This window comes from Simochromis diagramma, unplaced genomic scaffold, assembly GCF_900408965.1.
Source record: "Simochromis diagramma unplaced genomic scaffold, fSimDia1.1 OVJJ01000216.1, whole genome shotgun sequence".
Taxonomy (NCBI): domain Eukaryota; kingdom Metazoa; phylum Chordata; class Actinopteri; order Cichliformes; family Cichlidae; genus Simochromis; species Simochromis diagramma.
This window is the reverse complement of record NW_024386883.1, coordinates 4,662,863-4,678,596: the sequence shown is the minus strand read 5'-3', so window position 1 is coordinate 4,678,596 and position 15,734 is coordinate 4,662,863. Positions and strand designations below refer to the sequence as shown.

Sequence of the window (15,734 nt, the reverse complement as noted above, 5' to 3'; positions counted from 1 at the left end):
ATGGCAGCATATCAATGCATTTGCGGATGTAGAAATTGGTCAAGATGTCCCGTTTGAAGTTCACAGCGTGCATCAGAAATGGGTGGAAGGAAACATGAGTTTAAATCATCTGTGTGAAACAGAAATATGCTTTTGTTCTGTAGCTATGAGACTGAATGTACACTTGCTGACCACTTAAATAAGGTACATCTCTTTATTTATTTATTTTATGCATTTAGGCATTTAGACATAGCAAAGGTGACCTGCTGAAGTTCAAACCGAGCATCTGAATGGTGAAGAAAGGTGAAATAAGGATTAAATGACTTTGAATGTGTCATGGTTGATGGTGCCAGACATGCTGATGTGAGTGTTTCTGAAACTGCTGATCTACTGGGATTTTCCCTGCACAACCATCTCTAGGCTTTCCGATGCTTTCAGAGAATGGTTGGGAAAAAGAAAATGAGTTCCAGTGAGCTTTGCTAAAAAATGCCTTGTTGACACCAGAGGTCAAAGGAAAAGACTAGTTCAAGCTATTAGGAAGGTAACAGCAATTTAAATAACTATATTACAAAACAGGGTATGCAGAAGGGCACTGCTGAATGCACACGTTAAACCTTAAAGCAGATGGGCTACAGCAGAATAGAATAGAATAGCCTTTATTGTCATTGTACAGAGTACAACGAAATTGGAGTGCCACTCCCTTGGTGCAAGATTCAATAATAAATATAAATGTAAAATATAAAAAGTACAATAAAACAATCGCAAGTACTCAAACAATAGTAAGTACGATATATACAGGATAGCAGCATTAATATAATGACAGTATGAATAGCAGCATGATATAATGGCAGTGACGGTATGGTATAGCTAAGCAGGTTCAATTGTTTTTGTGCTTATTTACTACGGTGATAGCTCTGGGAAAGAAGCTATCCCTGAATCTGCTTGTCCTGGTTTTATGTGACCTGTACCGTCGGCCTGACGGTAATAGTTCAAACAGTTGATTGCTGGGGTGAGAGTAGTCCTTGATGATATTGCCAGCTCTGCTGAGGTACCGAGAGTTTGCAGTGACCTCCAGGCTGGGCAGAGAGCAGCCAGTGATCTTCTGGGCTGTGTTGATGACCCTCTGCAGTACTTTCCTGTCCGCAGCCGAGCACCCTGCATACCATGTTGTTATGCCGTACGTTAGGATGCTCTCTATGGTGGCTCTGTAAAATGTCACCAGCAGCCTCTCCTCCAGGTTGTTCCTCCTGAGCACTCTCAGAAAGTGGAGACGCTGCTGGGCCTTTTTTTTACCACCGCTGTGGTATTTGCAGTCCAGGAGAGGTCATCAGAGATCTGCACGCCCAGAAACCTCATGGAGTGTACCCTCTCCACACAGTTCCCGTGAATGTAAAGTGGGGCCGGGTCTGCTCTGCCCTTCCTGAAGTCCAAGATAAGCTCTTTAGTTTTCGTGGTGTTCAGTTGGAGGTTGTTAACTGAACACCACTCAGTCAGTCTGTTGACCTCATCTCTGTAGTCCGACTCATCCCCCCTTGAGATGAGTCCAACCACTGTGGTGTCATCCGCGAACTTTATGATGGTGTTTGAGAGATGGGTAGGGGAGCAGTCGGATGTGTAGAGCGTAAACAGGAGGGGACTCAAAACACATCCTTGTGGAGACCCGGTGCTGAGTGCCCTGTCTGAGCAGCAGACAGGGTCACTGCTGTGAGCCAAGAATGGCTAGTTTTATGTTGGCAAACTTTGAGTCTATTAGTACCAAGTGATAATTGTTCAAATACCACAGCCTACCTGAGCGTATCCACCCTCTGATGGACACTTCCAGCAGGATAACACATCTCATCACAAACCTCAAATTATCTCACACTGGTTTCTTGAAAATAGCAACGCGGCCTCAATTTAATAGAGTACCACTGGGATGTGGTGGAATGGAAAATTCACATTATGCTTGTACTGATGCAATCATGTCAATATGAACCAAAATATCAGGAGGGTTTCCAGGTCCTTGCTGAATTTATGCCATGAAGAATAAAGGCTGTTCTAAAGACAAAAGGTTTATTTAGCAAGGTGTATATGTTAGAATTCAAATTGCGACACCAACCATAGACAACCACTCCAGTTTTAAAATTTAATCTCAGAAGTTTATTTTTTGGTCAGACAAACTGGTTCCCTTTCCTAGAACTTTACTTTTCCATTGCTTCTCCTTTTGCCAAATAACACTTCATACAATCTAAGCCTAGACACATGCTTTCTAGCATAGCATTTTATGATACAATATTTTGCTTAAAATACTTTGTATTTAATTGGCATTACAGTACATTCTCATTAAAACCACACTACTTTGTTTTGACAAGAAATAAGATAAATACAGTATCTGAAAGCAAAACTTGTACAAAATTTACATCGAGTGTAGTGAAGTAAAAAACATAATTTGGAGCAAATTTACAATTTTTACTGAGAAAAGTATGGATAGTTAGAGTGCATCTCCAAAGTATATCTCAAGATAATTCAGCTGTGATAGTTCTCGTCTCACAATTGATTCAGAATACATTTCATAAAACACAAGTTTGGATAACATATTGATGTAAGCGGACAAATCAAGACAATCCGGGGGCAGCTTTTTGGTCTGATGTATTAAATTTATGAAAAACAAAAATGATTTTATTCCTGAAAATATGAGATCTGGTCACAGCCACGGTCCATTAGTGTGACATGGGTCTGCATGGGTGTGAAAGTGAGCAGAATTAAAACTGACAACTTATTTTAAGGCATGATGTAATTTTCCAGGGACTTCAGTGCAATTTAGCTGGGACTTGACTGGAAGCCTGCTGAAACTCAGTTTTTAAATCACTGTGGAAAAAAATTATAAAAATAAAAAAAAAAATAACGAAAGATTCTGTTACTACAAGTTGACCCCCCCCCCTGAAAAAACCCCCCCACAAGGGAGGGAGGGAGAAAAATCAAGTTCTTTAATTTGAAAAACAAAAACACTGATGTTGACAAAGAAAGGCTAAAGTTAAAGAGGTAACGAATTAACTGTGAGGCATGTGACCTTGGGTTCAGTTAAACATACACACTGTGTCTTTATTTTCAATCTTATCAGTCATCTTCATCTTCATCTTCATCCTCACTGTCAGATTTTTTCTTCTCGCTCTCCTTGGGTGGAGCAGGAGGAGGAGGAAGGTCCAGACGGGCCCAGGACATCGCCTCGGACTTCTTCATGGCTACCTCGATCTTGGCCGCCATCATGTTCACCAAACTTTTACTCACGTCTATCACCTGCAAGACAAAAGACTCCGTTAACAAACAGGGTGCAAAAGAAAAAAAATAAATAAAAAAAAATTTAAATTTGCTATTTTTCCTGTTGGTTTCAATTACATTACAATTAAAGAAAATAAATGAGTTCAAACTGAATGAAATGTAGTGCAGACTAATAACATAATAATAAATAAGACTTACTCCCCAAAGGCTGATTTTCTGCTCAAATTCCTTCTCTCCATCAAATATAATGTGTATGTCGAGCTGAAGGAGAAAAGCAAAAAAATCAGCATTAGATAATAAGAAGGAAAAAAATCCAAACCCAAGATGTTTTGATATGAAGAGGAACGATCGGATAGACTCACCGTAGTGCTGTTGGCATCCACATAGCTTAGCTCTGGGACTGCATTCTTGGCATAGATAGAAATGATGACCTGCGTCCCAGTCTGGTGCCAGTCAAACCGACACGGGACCACCTTCTTACCCTGTAAAGAATTTTCATACAAGACAAATGTTCAAATTCAGCTCTTCAGCTCTTCAGCCTCCGCCAGCAGACACCACTAGATGGAGTCACAGGTGAGTTTCCTTTATGCAAGCCTGCACACATAAATGATTACTTGCTGCCAAGCTGGCACACCTACCGCATCTTTTTTCCTCCATAGATGTGTTCCCTTTGTACAGCCCTCTTGAGAGAGGAAGGTATTAAAGTCTGAGGTTTTCCTTTTACAGCAGCTCCAGTATTTCATCCTGGAGATGCAGGAAAGATATAACACCTGCTGGATTTTTAGCAGTCAATAACTTGTCACTCAAGAGAAAAGGTAAACAAGACTAACAGGAGAATCCTAATGGTGCCTTCATGTTTCTTTTACAGAGAGCAGATCTAATATTCCGCATTAATGTAAGAAACACACATTTGGAAAGGAATCGGGTGAATTTAACACTCTCTACATAATAATTTGAAAACACGATCAGTAATACTAACCCTTCGTGAAAGATGGGAAATCCAGCATGGTATAGGCACACATCCGAATCACTTGCAGGTCCTTCAAAACTCTGAGGATAACAAGAACAGTTGAGCCCTCAACAAACACAAACACTTTTTTTCCTTTTTTGTCAGGCGAAAAAAAAAAATGCAAATGAGGCAATTAGCTCTTTTTTAACCATTAAATGTCTTGAGTTCAAGTTTTAGAATTCCAACTTTGTTACTTTAACTCTTGTTGAGTCTGAAGGCGCCCAACAACAACTTCCTCAACTGTCCTGCTTATAAAAATCTAAAGCTCAGCGGGGGAAATAATTATTTGATGCCCCGCTGAATTTGGAAGTTTGCTCACTGAAAAGAAATAAACAGCCTCCAATTTTTATAGTAGTTTCATATTTAATGGAGAGAGACAGAATATCAACCATAAATCCATGGAAACAAACAAACAAAAAAATCCCACGTTACATAAAAGTTAGAAGTGATTAGAGTGTAATTCTAATTAGAATGTAAGTATTTTATTCTGATACTGTCAAATGTTGGACGAGAACCTCCTTCAATCAGCCAGAACACTGAAGATGAATAGCTGGTCTTTATACCCCAGTCCTATAGAAAATCTATGGAGAGAGCTGAAGCTTGGAGTTGCTTATTAGGAGCATAGAAAACAAAAGGACTGAGTTTCTGTAATAAGGAGTGAGAGAGAGAAAAAAAAAAAAAAAAAAAAAAAAAAAAAAAAATCACTTCTGAGATATGTGCAAACCTGGTGACCAAATACAGGAAACATCTTACTGCTGTGCTTGCCAACAAGGGTTTTTCCACAAAGTACTATTTCATGTGTTTTGGGGAGATTAAATACTTGTTTCACCCAATGACATTCAAAAACAATTTAGAACTTTGATGCATTTTTTTTTCTGGAAATGACAGTCTCTTAATTTCTTTGCAACTCAGCAAACGATCATTTCCACTGACTGTATTCTGTAAATACTATTGTAATAGTCTATGTACCAATGTTTTAGAAAAATAGTTCCTGCTAAAAGTCCAAAAAAGTACCAATCCAGGCTTCTACAAAGACCCAATCTTATGGATAAACTAAAAGCAAGAAACCCTTGAGAAAATGTGTTGTGGCTTTCAAGCAAACAAGTTAAAGTACAATTATGTAAATCACTACAATCCCACTCTAAGCTTCTACTACGCATGTCAATGACAATTTTACTCACAATTTCTGTTCTAATCTTAGAGTTTCTGCTCTGACAGACCCGATTAGCTTGAGCCCCCAAAAACTTAGCTTTATATCCATCTCAGAGAAAATGCAGAGACAGAGGAAAAAGATCCACTTCCCCTTTTTCAGAGAGCAGTTTTGCAATACAATTTATCACGAACAACTTGGAATTACACATATACTTACAAAGAAACAATACAACATATGAAACAAATGTGACTTCATACGTTAAAGCTGCTGTTAGTACTTACTTTAGTACAGCCTCCGTTTTTACAGGACGTTCCAATTTTGATCTCGTCACTTTCTTCCTCTATAAAGAGAAAATAATTGAGCCCATGAAGAAAATTATAAAACAGTACATTGACTCTTATGAAGCTTTAACTCAAATTCTATTATGTGAATGACACAGACGATGGCAGCTTCCCAGCAGAAGTCCTACTGACACCATCACCTTTCTGTCTAAAATGTAAAAGGTAATGAGAGAAACAGAAAAATATATAAAAAAAAAAAAAAATTCAGCTCTTACCTTTTGTCTCTTCAGCATTTTCAGTTAGTTTAAGTTTCTCCAGAGCCTGCTTCAGAGATGCAGAGACTTTATGCTGCAATCTCACCGCTGGCTCATCAGGACTATAACAACAAATATATATTAAAATACTATAAGGAAAAAAAAAACAAAAAATGTGCTTCTGTGTGCAGTAATCATTTGGAAGGGTAATTTTTGGTGCAAACCAATCTAGGATCTATACTCTGCTTGAGAAGGGCTTTAATATTTCAGTGTTAAGTGCTTGAGCCTGTCCACTTTCTTTTAACAGTGGGGGAAACCACCCAGGTTATAAAACAAAACCCCAAACCTTGGTAAGAACACTTCAGAGTATCCCGTTGATGCTTAGCTTAGCATTGAAGATTTAAGTCCTAAAAATACCCCGTAAACAGAGCTTATTTTTCATGACAATTTAGTTGCCTTGACTTTAGATTTAACCAAACAGTAATCCGTTCAGCCTTAGGTCCAAGTGCAACACAGAACACACACACACACACACACACACACACAAAAAAAAAAATGACAACACAGAAACATGATGCCTCCAGAAATGGCTATTGCTCACATGAAAGCATTAAAAAACATAAAAATATGGCTGATGCCAACCTTGGTCTGCATATCGCCTCCTGAGGTTTCGGTGCAGAGATGATGTACTCATTAAACTTTGGCTTTTGGTCCTCTAACTCCTTCTTTTCTCCTGAAGATGTCACATCTGGTTTCACCGGCTCAGGGGGCTTCTCTTTGTTGTGGGGACCTTTTGTACAGCCCTGTGAGGAGAAGGTCACCGTGTTGGACTCGCACAAAATAAAAGCTCAGGCTGTTTTGGCCATGGCAAAGGTGCCAGTCAATAACTATGAAACAACAGACAACAGAGACATCACCATGGAGAATAGAGCAGAGAAAACGACTAAGGTTAAACAGAGAACTTACAACAATGCTGAGGAAGTCTGAGAAGTCAGTAGTTCTTCTCTTGCAGCAGGACCATCCCTGAAGGAAATAACAGAAACATTAGCTTTGATCAAATAACAGGAAGAGGACACAAGCTAGCTGTGCATTTTCGGGTGCTTCACCTTCAAGGCATCGTGGAATACTGGGACTCCTGGATGATAGGTGCAGCCATCTGTGAAAACAAAATGCATCTTTGATTAACTTTGGGGAGAAATCGTGTAGTTGTGGGAACAATGACTGTTTACAAGTCTGCTCTAAATAGCCGCTGTGGAAAAGTGTACGTTTGTTTTGAAAAATGCTGACTGTAGTTGTAGAAAAGTAGCCTGAACGCTTTAGGGAGCTTTATGTAATGATGGGTAGTTTGCGGTCAAGTTTGGCCACTCAGAGTATTTATTAAAAGGTACTCAGAATGATTTAAAGACATAATGCAAAAAATTTGAACTGACATTCTAATATGTGCATATGTAAACTGTAGGATTAAAACAACAACATATATACCAATAACTACAAGAAGTGTTTACCGGAAAGACAGAATGGCATGAACATCCTTAGTGTTCAAAAAACAAATTTTTATTACTTGAGCAATCTACAAAGCACAAAGTACAATATATACATACACATTTAACCAATATATTAAAATGAGTATGAATAGTTGAAAATAACAGATTTGTGATATATTTTAGTCACACTACCATCATCATTATTTGAGGTTTTACTGTAACTCGTATTCTATTTTCATCATCTACTCTTTAAAAATAAATCGCTGCAGAACGAATAAAGGAAATTGGCTGGTGGGTACCATAAATCAAGCATTTTCCCTGTAGTACAGCCGGAGCTGTGCCCAATCTGTGCTTCCTGACTTTGACACACCTTTTGCATACCTCTGAAGGTAAAGATAATATACTCTACTGTTATGAGAAAAGCAGCATCCCATTAAAATGGAAATCAGACTGGACTCCTACACAGGGGGTGTACACAATGTTAGATTACTTGAGGATAGAGGTGGACCATTCTAAAGAAAGGAAATAAGTCACTTTGAGGTTTCTGTCGTGGGAGCTGAAGACAAAATTGCGATCTTGAATTTTATTTATTTATTTTTCAATGTGGCTTCATATAAACACGAACAACACATCTGTTACAAGGAGAATGGCGTGGCTTATAATGACAGCGATCGTCTTCCTACTCCACAGTATTTGTGGGTTTTGTAAGGTGACTGAAAATACACATTTTTTAAAGAAGACAAAAAAGGGTAGAATTTAATTAGTTATCCTTTACATGCATGAAATATTAATAATCACAAATTCACCATATGTCAAATAAAAACTGGACTTTAACTGTATAACAGGCTGGAAACACCAACTGATCTTTGGGCCTCCTTTAAATTTGTAAGGTCTATGTCGTAGATCTATATTTTGCTAAAATTTAAAAAAGGTGTTTGCATGTACCTCTTCTGGGTACATGCAAACACATCATGTTTGCCTGTGTAAAATGTCCTGATTTCTAACTGGTTGCTCCACCTGCTCTCGCTTTCACATATCGATGTTTAGCTGCTGGCAGTGAACACTCTGGGCTCAAAACACAGTTTGGCTTCCCTCAAGGGTAAGCCTGGCAGTCAGAAAAAAAAAGATAATGATAAATACATTGCACTTCTTTTCATTCACTGTGTGTATCGCGGAGGACGTAGTTTCCCCCTACTAATTTTACATCTTTGACTGTCAAGGGAAGACATGCGGGATATACAACTGCTTATTGAAACATGCTCCAAGTACAGAAAACACTATCAAATATAGAAACCATGTAGGCTAACCAGCAGATGGAGTATCATCCGAGTTATGAGAATGATTATTAGTTCAACTTCCAACATCAGGGTCAGACAGCCAACCTCAGTAACCCCAAAAGTCACAAGGGAGCTCATCGCTTTTAGTTGGTGCATGTCAGAGTGTTATCTGTGTTTGTAACCGATTTAATCACAAATACGTTTCATAATACAGAAGCACTTGTTACCTAAATGTGCATGTATTTACTTGTGTTTTAAGGTTAGCCTCCCTCCCCGTTGTTGTGCTGGTATTTCTTAAGGCTTTTCTTGTATATATTTTCTTGCACACTGTGGTGGCGACTCTTTTAACAAGTGGTTAACTGCCTACTGGTCCCACTAGTCCCTTCAGTTTTCTCTTTAAATTGTTTGCATTGATTATGGAAAGCAGTTAAAAGCGAGCTAGCATCTACTTTCTTCTAAAGCCAAGTGGAAAAGTTCAATGATTCACAATAATTAATAATTCAGTCACATAATTACCAGCCGGATGAACTAAGATCACTATAAGGGATGCCGAGTGTAAGCAAGTGATTAAAACTTCCAACGTTGAATTGAAAATGTGACTGCCGCATTCACACTACTTGTATGGCTACACATGTAACGTTGTATACGTGAATAACGATCTTTAGATACTTTATGTGGAAGAAACCGGCTTTCTGAAACTTTAAACCGCTTACAGCGTCCGCACAACCGTCCCGCAAAGTCTAACGTTGCCTTTTAATCGCAAGAGCTTAACATGCTAACTACAGCATGATAAAACTAACTCACAGAGGGCCCATGTGTTATTTACCAGATATAAAACGAAGGAAACGAATGAATTAAGTTGAACAGCTAACTGACATAAGGTTAGCAACACGGGCCCATCGGGCCTGCTCACGGTAGAAATTTCCAGATGATGAGAGGTTAGCTTGCTAACACTCAGGGAACATACAATGGACATCGATAGTAAAGTAAGACCACTCACCGGCTGGGTTATTTTCTGGATCAAATCGTTGTCCACATCCCTTATTATAACACAAAACAGACATAGTGACTGATGGGAGAAGTACAACGAATGATCAGATTTCTAACTAACCACTACAGAGCTCGTGTGTCAGAGAGCTCGCCGCCGTTTGCTTTAAGGTGTTGAACATTACACTTCCGGATGTTGTCGGCTGCACTCGGCAAAGATCGGCGCTTGCCCGCCACCACCTCCAGCCTGTGAGCGCACTCCGGTCCCACACAGGCGACAGCTGATGCTGGCCGCTTCCAAACTTGCAATAAGCGACATCTTCTCTGGTTCACATCTCTCTCGGACTTTAACCTTATAGAAAACGAATGTAGAACTTATCTAATCTTAGTTTGGTTGTAACTATTGCAAATGCAAGCCGGGATAGCCCTCTGCACTCAGGCTTACAGTTATCAGGTGCATGGAACGGGGGCAATAGCTATATAGTTTTACGAGGATAGCTGCAGTGTACTAGATAACTGCCTATCGGGATATATCTAAAGGCTTTTTTTTCGCGCATCCATAAGCGGCCATTTTGCCTTTCTTTCTTCTTTTTTTTGTAATTATTGAGTGAGAATGGGACAGGATTTAATTTCACTGATTGCATCGGTTTCATCCAAAGGTAGGTCACTTTGCAATGTGTAAGTGAAGTCTGTACAAATGTATGCAGCACCGGTACTTAAGCGACACACTGTAGCAACAAAGTGTAAGTTAATAAACTCGTGGATTTTGCACAGAGACGCGTTTCACTGGATTACTGCAGGACACGATTGTGCAGATCTCCCGGCATAGCCTCTCAGCAGGGATGTTGATGTTAAATCGCTGGATTGTGATTGAAGATTTATTTATTTATTTATTTATTGCTGGTACAGTCCTATCTATAGATCCGATATATTTCAGTGTTTCTCGAAGTTGAGTCATGATCATGTAGAGACCTATGGTTCAGGTGAATGGCACGGTATCTAAAGCAATAGTTAAAAAACAGCAATAAAAATTTGTAGGCAACAGAAGAAGAAAATATTTTTTTAACTTCTTTGTTTTTATTATTTTGCCCTTTTTGTTGTCTGACACTTGTTAAATTGGTTTTGAATTGGTTGTCTGTGCTTTCACAATGATGTGTTTGTTGTAATTATGTTCTACTTTCTGAAAATATCACAGCCCTGCTTGTCTCTGTTAAAGGAGTCTTTATTATTATGACCCCTATTATTTTATTTAGATGACATGATGTGTTTCTGTGAGACTGTGCAAATGAGCTGTGGTTTGAAGTTGATTCGTTGCTTCACAGCCTTTCTCATTGTTTCAATGCAAAGTGTGAGCATCATCATATCAATGTAGTGATAATAACTCCCTCTAAAATGTTTTTTGTGCCTGATCATCCAAAGTTTTTTTTTTTTTTTTTATCAGCAGAACACACATTCCTACTGAATGACCAACTAAAATCAAGTCCTTTATTTTAATTGTGATTCTTTCCAAATACAGGGTGACTGGATGATGGGATAGTGATGAAGCCCAATCGGTGGGGAAATATGCACCCCCTGCCCAGCTTCTCTCTTCCTTTCCTTTTTATTTTCTTTTTCTTCTTCCTCTTCATATGTTTCCACTCAACCCGTGCCCAGCTTCTGACAGATTCTAGAGCAGGGCAACGCTTGCTGCTCTTCACTCAGCCTGCATATAATGTGTCCATTTTTGAGAACTCTGCTGCAAGAACCTATACCAAAAGTGAGGCCAAAATGGGCATCATTCTCGGGCCACCTTGGTCTTTTGAGATAAAATACTCCATTGTGTTGGGAGACAGTGAAGGCATCTTTCAGGCTGAAGATTTTGTAATGGGAGATTTTTGTTTTCTCCGCATATGCACTAATGGAGGTAGTGGTGCTATACTGAATCGGGAAGTACAGGATAATTACACTCTGACAGTTAAGGCCTCGGCCCCAGGAGGCCTAGAGGCTTTAACCACTGTTTATATCAAGGTCTTGGATACAAATGACCTTCGACCTCTATTTTCCCCAACTTCCTACGCATTTGTTGTTTCTGAGAGTGCCCCTCTGGGTACCAGCATAGGACGTGTGACAGCCACAGATGCTGACGTAGGCTCGAATGGAGAGTTTTACTACTTTTTCAAGAATAAAATAGATCTTTTTGCTGTTCATCCGACGAGCGGGGTCATCACCCTGACTGGTCGACCAAGGATGGACAAACAGGACCGATTTGAGCTGGAGGTACAGGTGGTTGACAGAGGGATGAAACTCTATGGGAACAGTGGTATCAGCAGCACAGCAAGGCTTGTACTAACTGTGCAGCGAGTAAATGAATTTGCTCCCGTTCTTAGTGCAGTCGCTGTTGTTCCATCGTGGGAAGAAAAGAATCCCGTGTATGCAGTAATTAATGTGGAGGACAAAGATGAAGGGATATCCGGAGATATAGAGTGGGTGTCCATCATTGAGGGGGATCCCTTCGAGCAGTTTGTGGTTGATCGTTCGCCTGTTGGGAACGAGTACAGAGTTAAAACGTCGGAAGCTGTCAGCTGGGATACATTCCCCTATGGCTGCAACTTAACATTTCAGGCCAAGGACAGAGGTATGCCTCCCAAGTTTTCTAATACCCAAATTGTTCAGTTGTTGGTTACAAAACCGGACCCAGTGATGGCGAGTTTCGAAAAAGATGTTTATATAGTCACGCTGAGTGAAATCGCTCCCCCAGGCTCTGTTATAGAGGTGGTGAAAATATCCCCGGCTCCTCTGAGAGTCAATTACAGCTTCAGCAACCCTTCAGATCCAGTGTACTTTGATATAAACCCTTTGACTGGAGTTATTATGACCACCAGGCAGCTTACAAGGATATCACAGGATTTCATGGTGATGGAGGTAGTTGATATGATAAGTGAGCAGCGAACAAGTGTCCAAATTCAAATCGAGGATGCTAATGACAACTCTCCAGTGTTCAACAAGCCATTCTACAATATTGTCGTCAACGAGAGCGTACCTGTAGGCACTGTTGTCCTTGTGGTCTCTGCTGTGGATGATGATAAAGGGGAGAATGGGTATGTAAGTCACACTATTAGTGGTGAACAGTCTCTTCCATTTAGCATAGACCAGAAAACAGGGGAGGTGAAAATTACTAGAGATCTGGACTTTGAATCATCAGATGATATCTACACTTTCGCAGTGCGTGCCTCTGACTGGGGTTCACCCTACAGAAGGGAGAGTGAGGTTAATATCACCATACGTGTAATAAATATCAACGACAATCAGCCTCTTTTTGAGAAGGTTTCTTGCAGAGGGATGATAAGCCGTGATTTCCCTGTCAACCAGACTGTTGTCACCTTGTCAGCAATTGACATGGACGAGCTAGGACTAGTTGAGTACAAGATACTCTCTGGGAATGAGTTAGATTATTTTAACTTAAATCCAGACTCTGGGGCTTTGTCACTGAAAAGATCGTTAGCAGTGGATAGTTTAAAAAGTGGTGTATTCAACTTCAAAGTTGTTGCAACAGATGGAGAGATGTTCTCTGATCCCACATTTGTGAATATATCAGTGGTGAGAGGTAGGATTCCCCCCAGAGGGTTCAACTGCAAGGACACAAGGGTAGCCCAGCTTTTGGCAGAAAAAATGCTCTCAAAGGCATCTGCTATGGCTAGACCGAGACCAGATGAGAGCTACACAGATATTTTCTCTACAAACAAACAGCCTCCACAGTTTGAAGCCTTGCCTACAAGCATTCTCGTGAGAGAAGACCTCATTCCCGGTGCCAGTGTATTTCAGGTGCGAGCGCGAGATGGTGACACAGGCTTTAATGGTCGCGTTCTCTTTTCCATTTCTGATGGTAACAAAGAAAACTGCTTCAATATAAACATGGAGAGTGGGCTGATAACTATACTGCGGCCACTCGACCGTGAACAAGTGGATCGTTACTTCCTTAATATCACCATCTATGATCAGGGCATTCCTCAGATGTCCAGTTGGAGATTACTGACAGTGATCATTGAGGATACAAACGACAATGACCCTCAGTTTTATCAGGACAGCTACTCTGCCCTTGTTTCAGAAAACTCAGCCATTGGCATGGAGGTTATAACCATCACTGCATTTGACAGAGACATGGGTCAGAATGGACAGCTCTCCTATATAATGCTCACCAGTGTTCCTCAGTTTGGGATTGACAGTGAAACTGGAAGTGTATTTGTTGCTAGCCAGCTGGATAGAGAAACATTTCCAATATTCATATTGAAGATTGAAGTCAGAGACATGGCTGAAAGAGGCACTCGAAGGTCCTCAGTGACTACTCTAAGTGTAATCTTGGAGGATGTCAATGATTGCGCTCCAGCTTTCATCCCTACCAGCTATAGTGCTCGAGTACTAGAGGATCTCCCGCCCGGGACTGTGATTACCTGGGTGCAGGCTCAGGACCCAGACATTGGACCTGGAGGACAAGTTCGATATTCCTTAATCAATGACTTTAATGGCACTTTTGAGGTAGGTGATGACACAGTGTGAACAGAATGTTGCACACGTTAAGATTTTTTTTTTTTTTTACATTTATTGAAGTATAGATTGTTTATGATGTAATTCTTTTTATAGATCGGTCCTATAAGTGGGGTATTGAGAATTAGAAAGGAGTTGGACTTTGAGAAACAACAGTTTTTCAACCTGACGTTGCTTGCTGAAGACAGAGGAATCCCCAGCCTTAGGAGCCAGACGTTTGTGGAGGTAGAGGTGCGTAGCACACATGCTCAAATATTCTACATCTCAGGGATCACCATAGCAGATCATCTGCCTCTATCTCACCCTATCCCTAGCACCTGTCACATCAATCCGCTACATGTCCTCCTTTACTTCATCCATAAATCTTGTGTGTGCTCCTAACTGGCAACTCCATATCTAACATCCTTTGTAAAATAATTTCATCATCCCTCCTCTCCACACATCTAAACAGTCTCAGTCTTGCCTCTCTGACTTCGCCTCCAAACCGCTTAACCGGGCCTGTTCCTTTGACATACTTTTTTCTAATCTTGTCCATTCTGGATACTCTCAGTGATCTTCAGCTCTGCCACCTCCAGCCCTGCCTCCCAAATGCAAATAATCAATTTTGTCAGCTTACATTATTATCAATAATTTGGGGTGTTAAGGTTCCAGTCTTTTTGTTAGTGCCACCGTCTCCAAACCATACATCAAAACAGGTCTCGCTACCATTTTGTGAACCTTCCCTTTAACTCTTATTGTTATTCTTCATTGGCAAATCACCCCTGAGGCTTTTCTCCACCCACTGCACTCTTTTCTTTACCTCTCTTGTGTGCTGTCCAGAAAAAAAATCCAATGATCAATTTTGTCAATTTACATTATCATTGATGATTTGGTTGGTTATTTTCAAGGTTGCAGTTGTTGACAAGATGTCCAATTGTATTTTTTTAGATCTTTCTTCCTTTAATTCTTCGCTCATTTTTATGACACTGGTTAGATAGATGATTAAATGCGTGACAGCATTTAGCTCACGGTACATTTAACTTCCAAGACAGGCAATAACACGTACAAAAGTGAAATATACAGATGGTCTACTGATGCCACACAATTGCACATTACAGATAATATCACACAGTTTTTCTGTCATAATTAATGTGCACCATTACATTTCTTCAGGTGGTGGATGTCAATGAGAATTTGTATGCGCCTTACTTCTCCGACTTTGCTGTGAGAGGCTCAGTGAAGGAGAACTCTCGTGCAGGAACAAGTGTCATGACTGTCAACGCTAAAGATGACGACAAGGGACGAGATGGCGTGCTGAAGTACTCTATCCAAGGTGGCAGCGGCCTGGGCACTTTTACGATTGACGAAGACACAGGTGTGACACAAGATCAATTTCTAAGCCTATTTATGTAAAGTGAAAATCCAATAACCCATAGTGCCATGCTTAGAATATCAACATCTAAGTTTTTGCATAGGAAATATTTTCACATGCCTTTCAAGATGGCTTGCTTAGGTTTTAATTTGATTTGTTTAATTGTAATTTGTAGAGAAA

At 40.1% G+C, this 15,734-nt stretch overlaps 2 protein-coding genes across 3 annotated transcripts in view; one reads left to right on the top strand and one right to left on the bottom strand.

Annotated features, from left to right (window-relative positions):
• Positions 1-2,090: 2,090 nt before the first annotated feature.
• chordc1b (cysteine and histidine-rich domain (CHORD) containing 1b) lies at positions 2,091-9,869 on the bottom strand. 2 transcript variants are annotated; one of them, XM_040033190.1, is made up of 12 exons: positions 9,696-9,869; positions 7,041-7,090; positions 6,901-6,957; positions 6,577-6,737; positions 5,956-6,056; positions 5,681-5,739; positions 4,217-4,287; positions 3,876-3,981; positions 3,600-3,719; positions 3,436-3,498; positions 3,054-3,255; positions 2,091-2,826 (listed from the first exon to the last, which is right to left on the bottom strand). In XM_040033190.1, exons 1-11 carry the CDS (start codon positions 9,757-9,759, stop codon positions 3,076-3,078), a joined length of 1,032 nt encoding a protein of 343 aa, XP_039889124.1. In that variant the 5' UTR covers positions 9,760-9,869; the 3' UTR covers positions 2,091-2,826; positions 3,054-3,075. The 2 variants fall into 2 exon arrangements, with proteins under 2 accessions (XP_039889124.1, XP_039889123.1); XM_040033189.1 differs by having other exon boundaries at positions 2,091-3,255.
• A 29-nt stretch (positions 9,870-9,898) lies between these two features.
• The window catches only part of LOC120734386 (protocadherin Fat 3), a 70,160-nt gene continuing 64,324 nt past the window's right edge, over positions 9,899-15,734 (top strand). The window contains exons 1-4 of the mRNA XM_040033188.1: positions 9,899-10,341; positions 11,199-14,194; positions 14,300-14,434; positions 15,356-15,557. Coding sequence (XP_039889122.1) covers positions 11,222-14,194; positions 14,300-14,434; positions 15,356-15,557 — 3,310 coding nt within the window. The 5' untranslated portion in view covers positions 9,899-10,341; positions 11,199-11,221. The remainder of the gene's footprint in view (positions 10,342-11,198; positions 14,195-14,299; positions 14,435-15,355; positions 15,558-15,734) is intronic.

What these genes read in the sequence shown, in the direction of transcription:
- chordc1b (XM_040033189.1), bottom strand. Translation starts at nt 9,759, where the DNA reads ATGTCTGTTTTGTGTTATAATAAGGGATGTGGACAACGATTTGATCCA. An exon ending in TATTCCACGATGCCTTGAAG is followed by an intron (nt 6,958 to 7,040) that starts GTGAAGCACCCG and finishes TATTTCCTTCAG; the next exon opens with GGATGGTCCTGCTGCAAGAG. An exon ending in CAGACTTCCTCAGCATTGTT is followed by an intron (nt 6,738 to 6,900) that starts GTAAGTTCTCTG and finishes TTCTCCTCACAG; the next exon opens with GGCTGTACAAAAGGTCCCCA.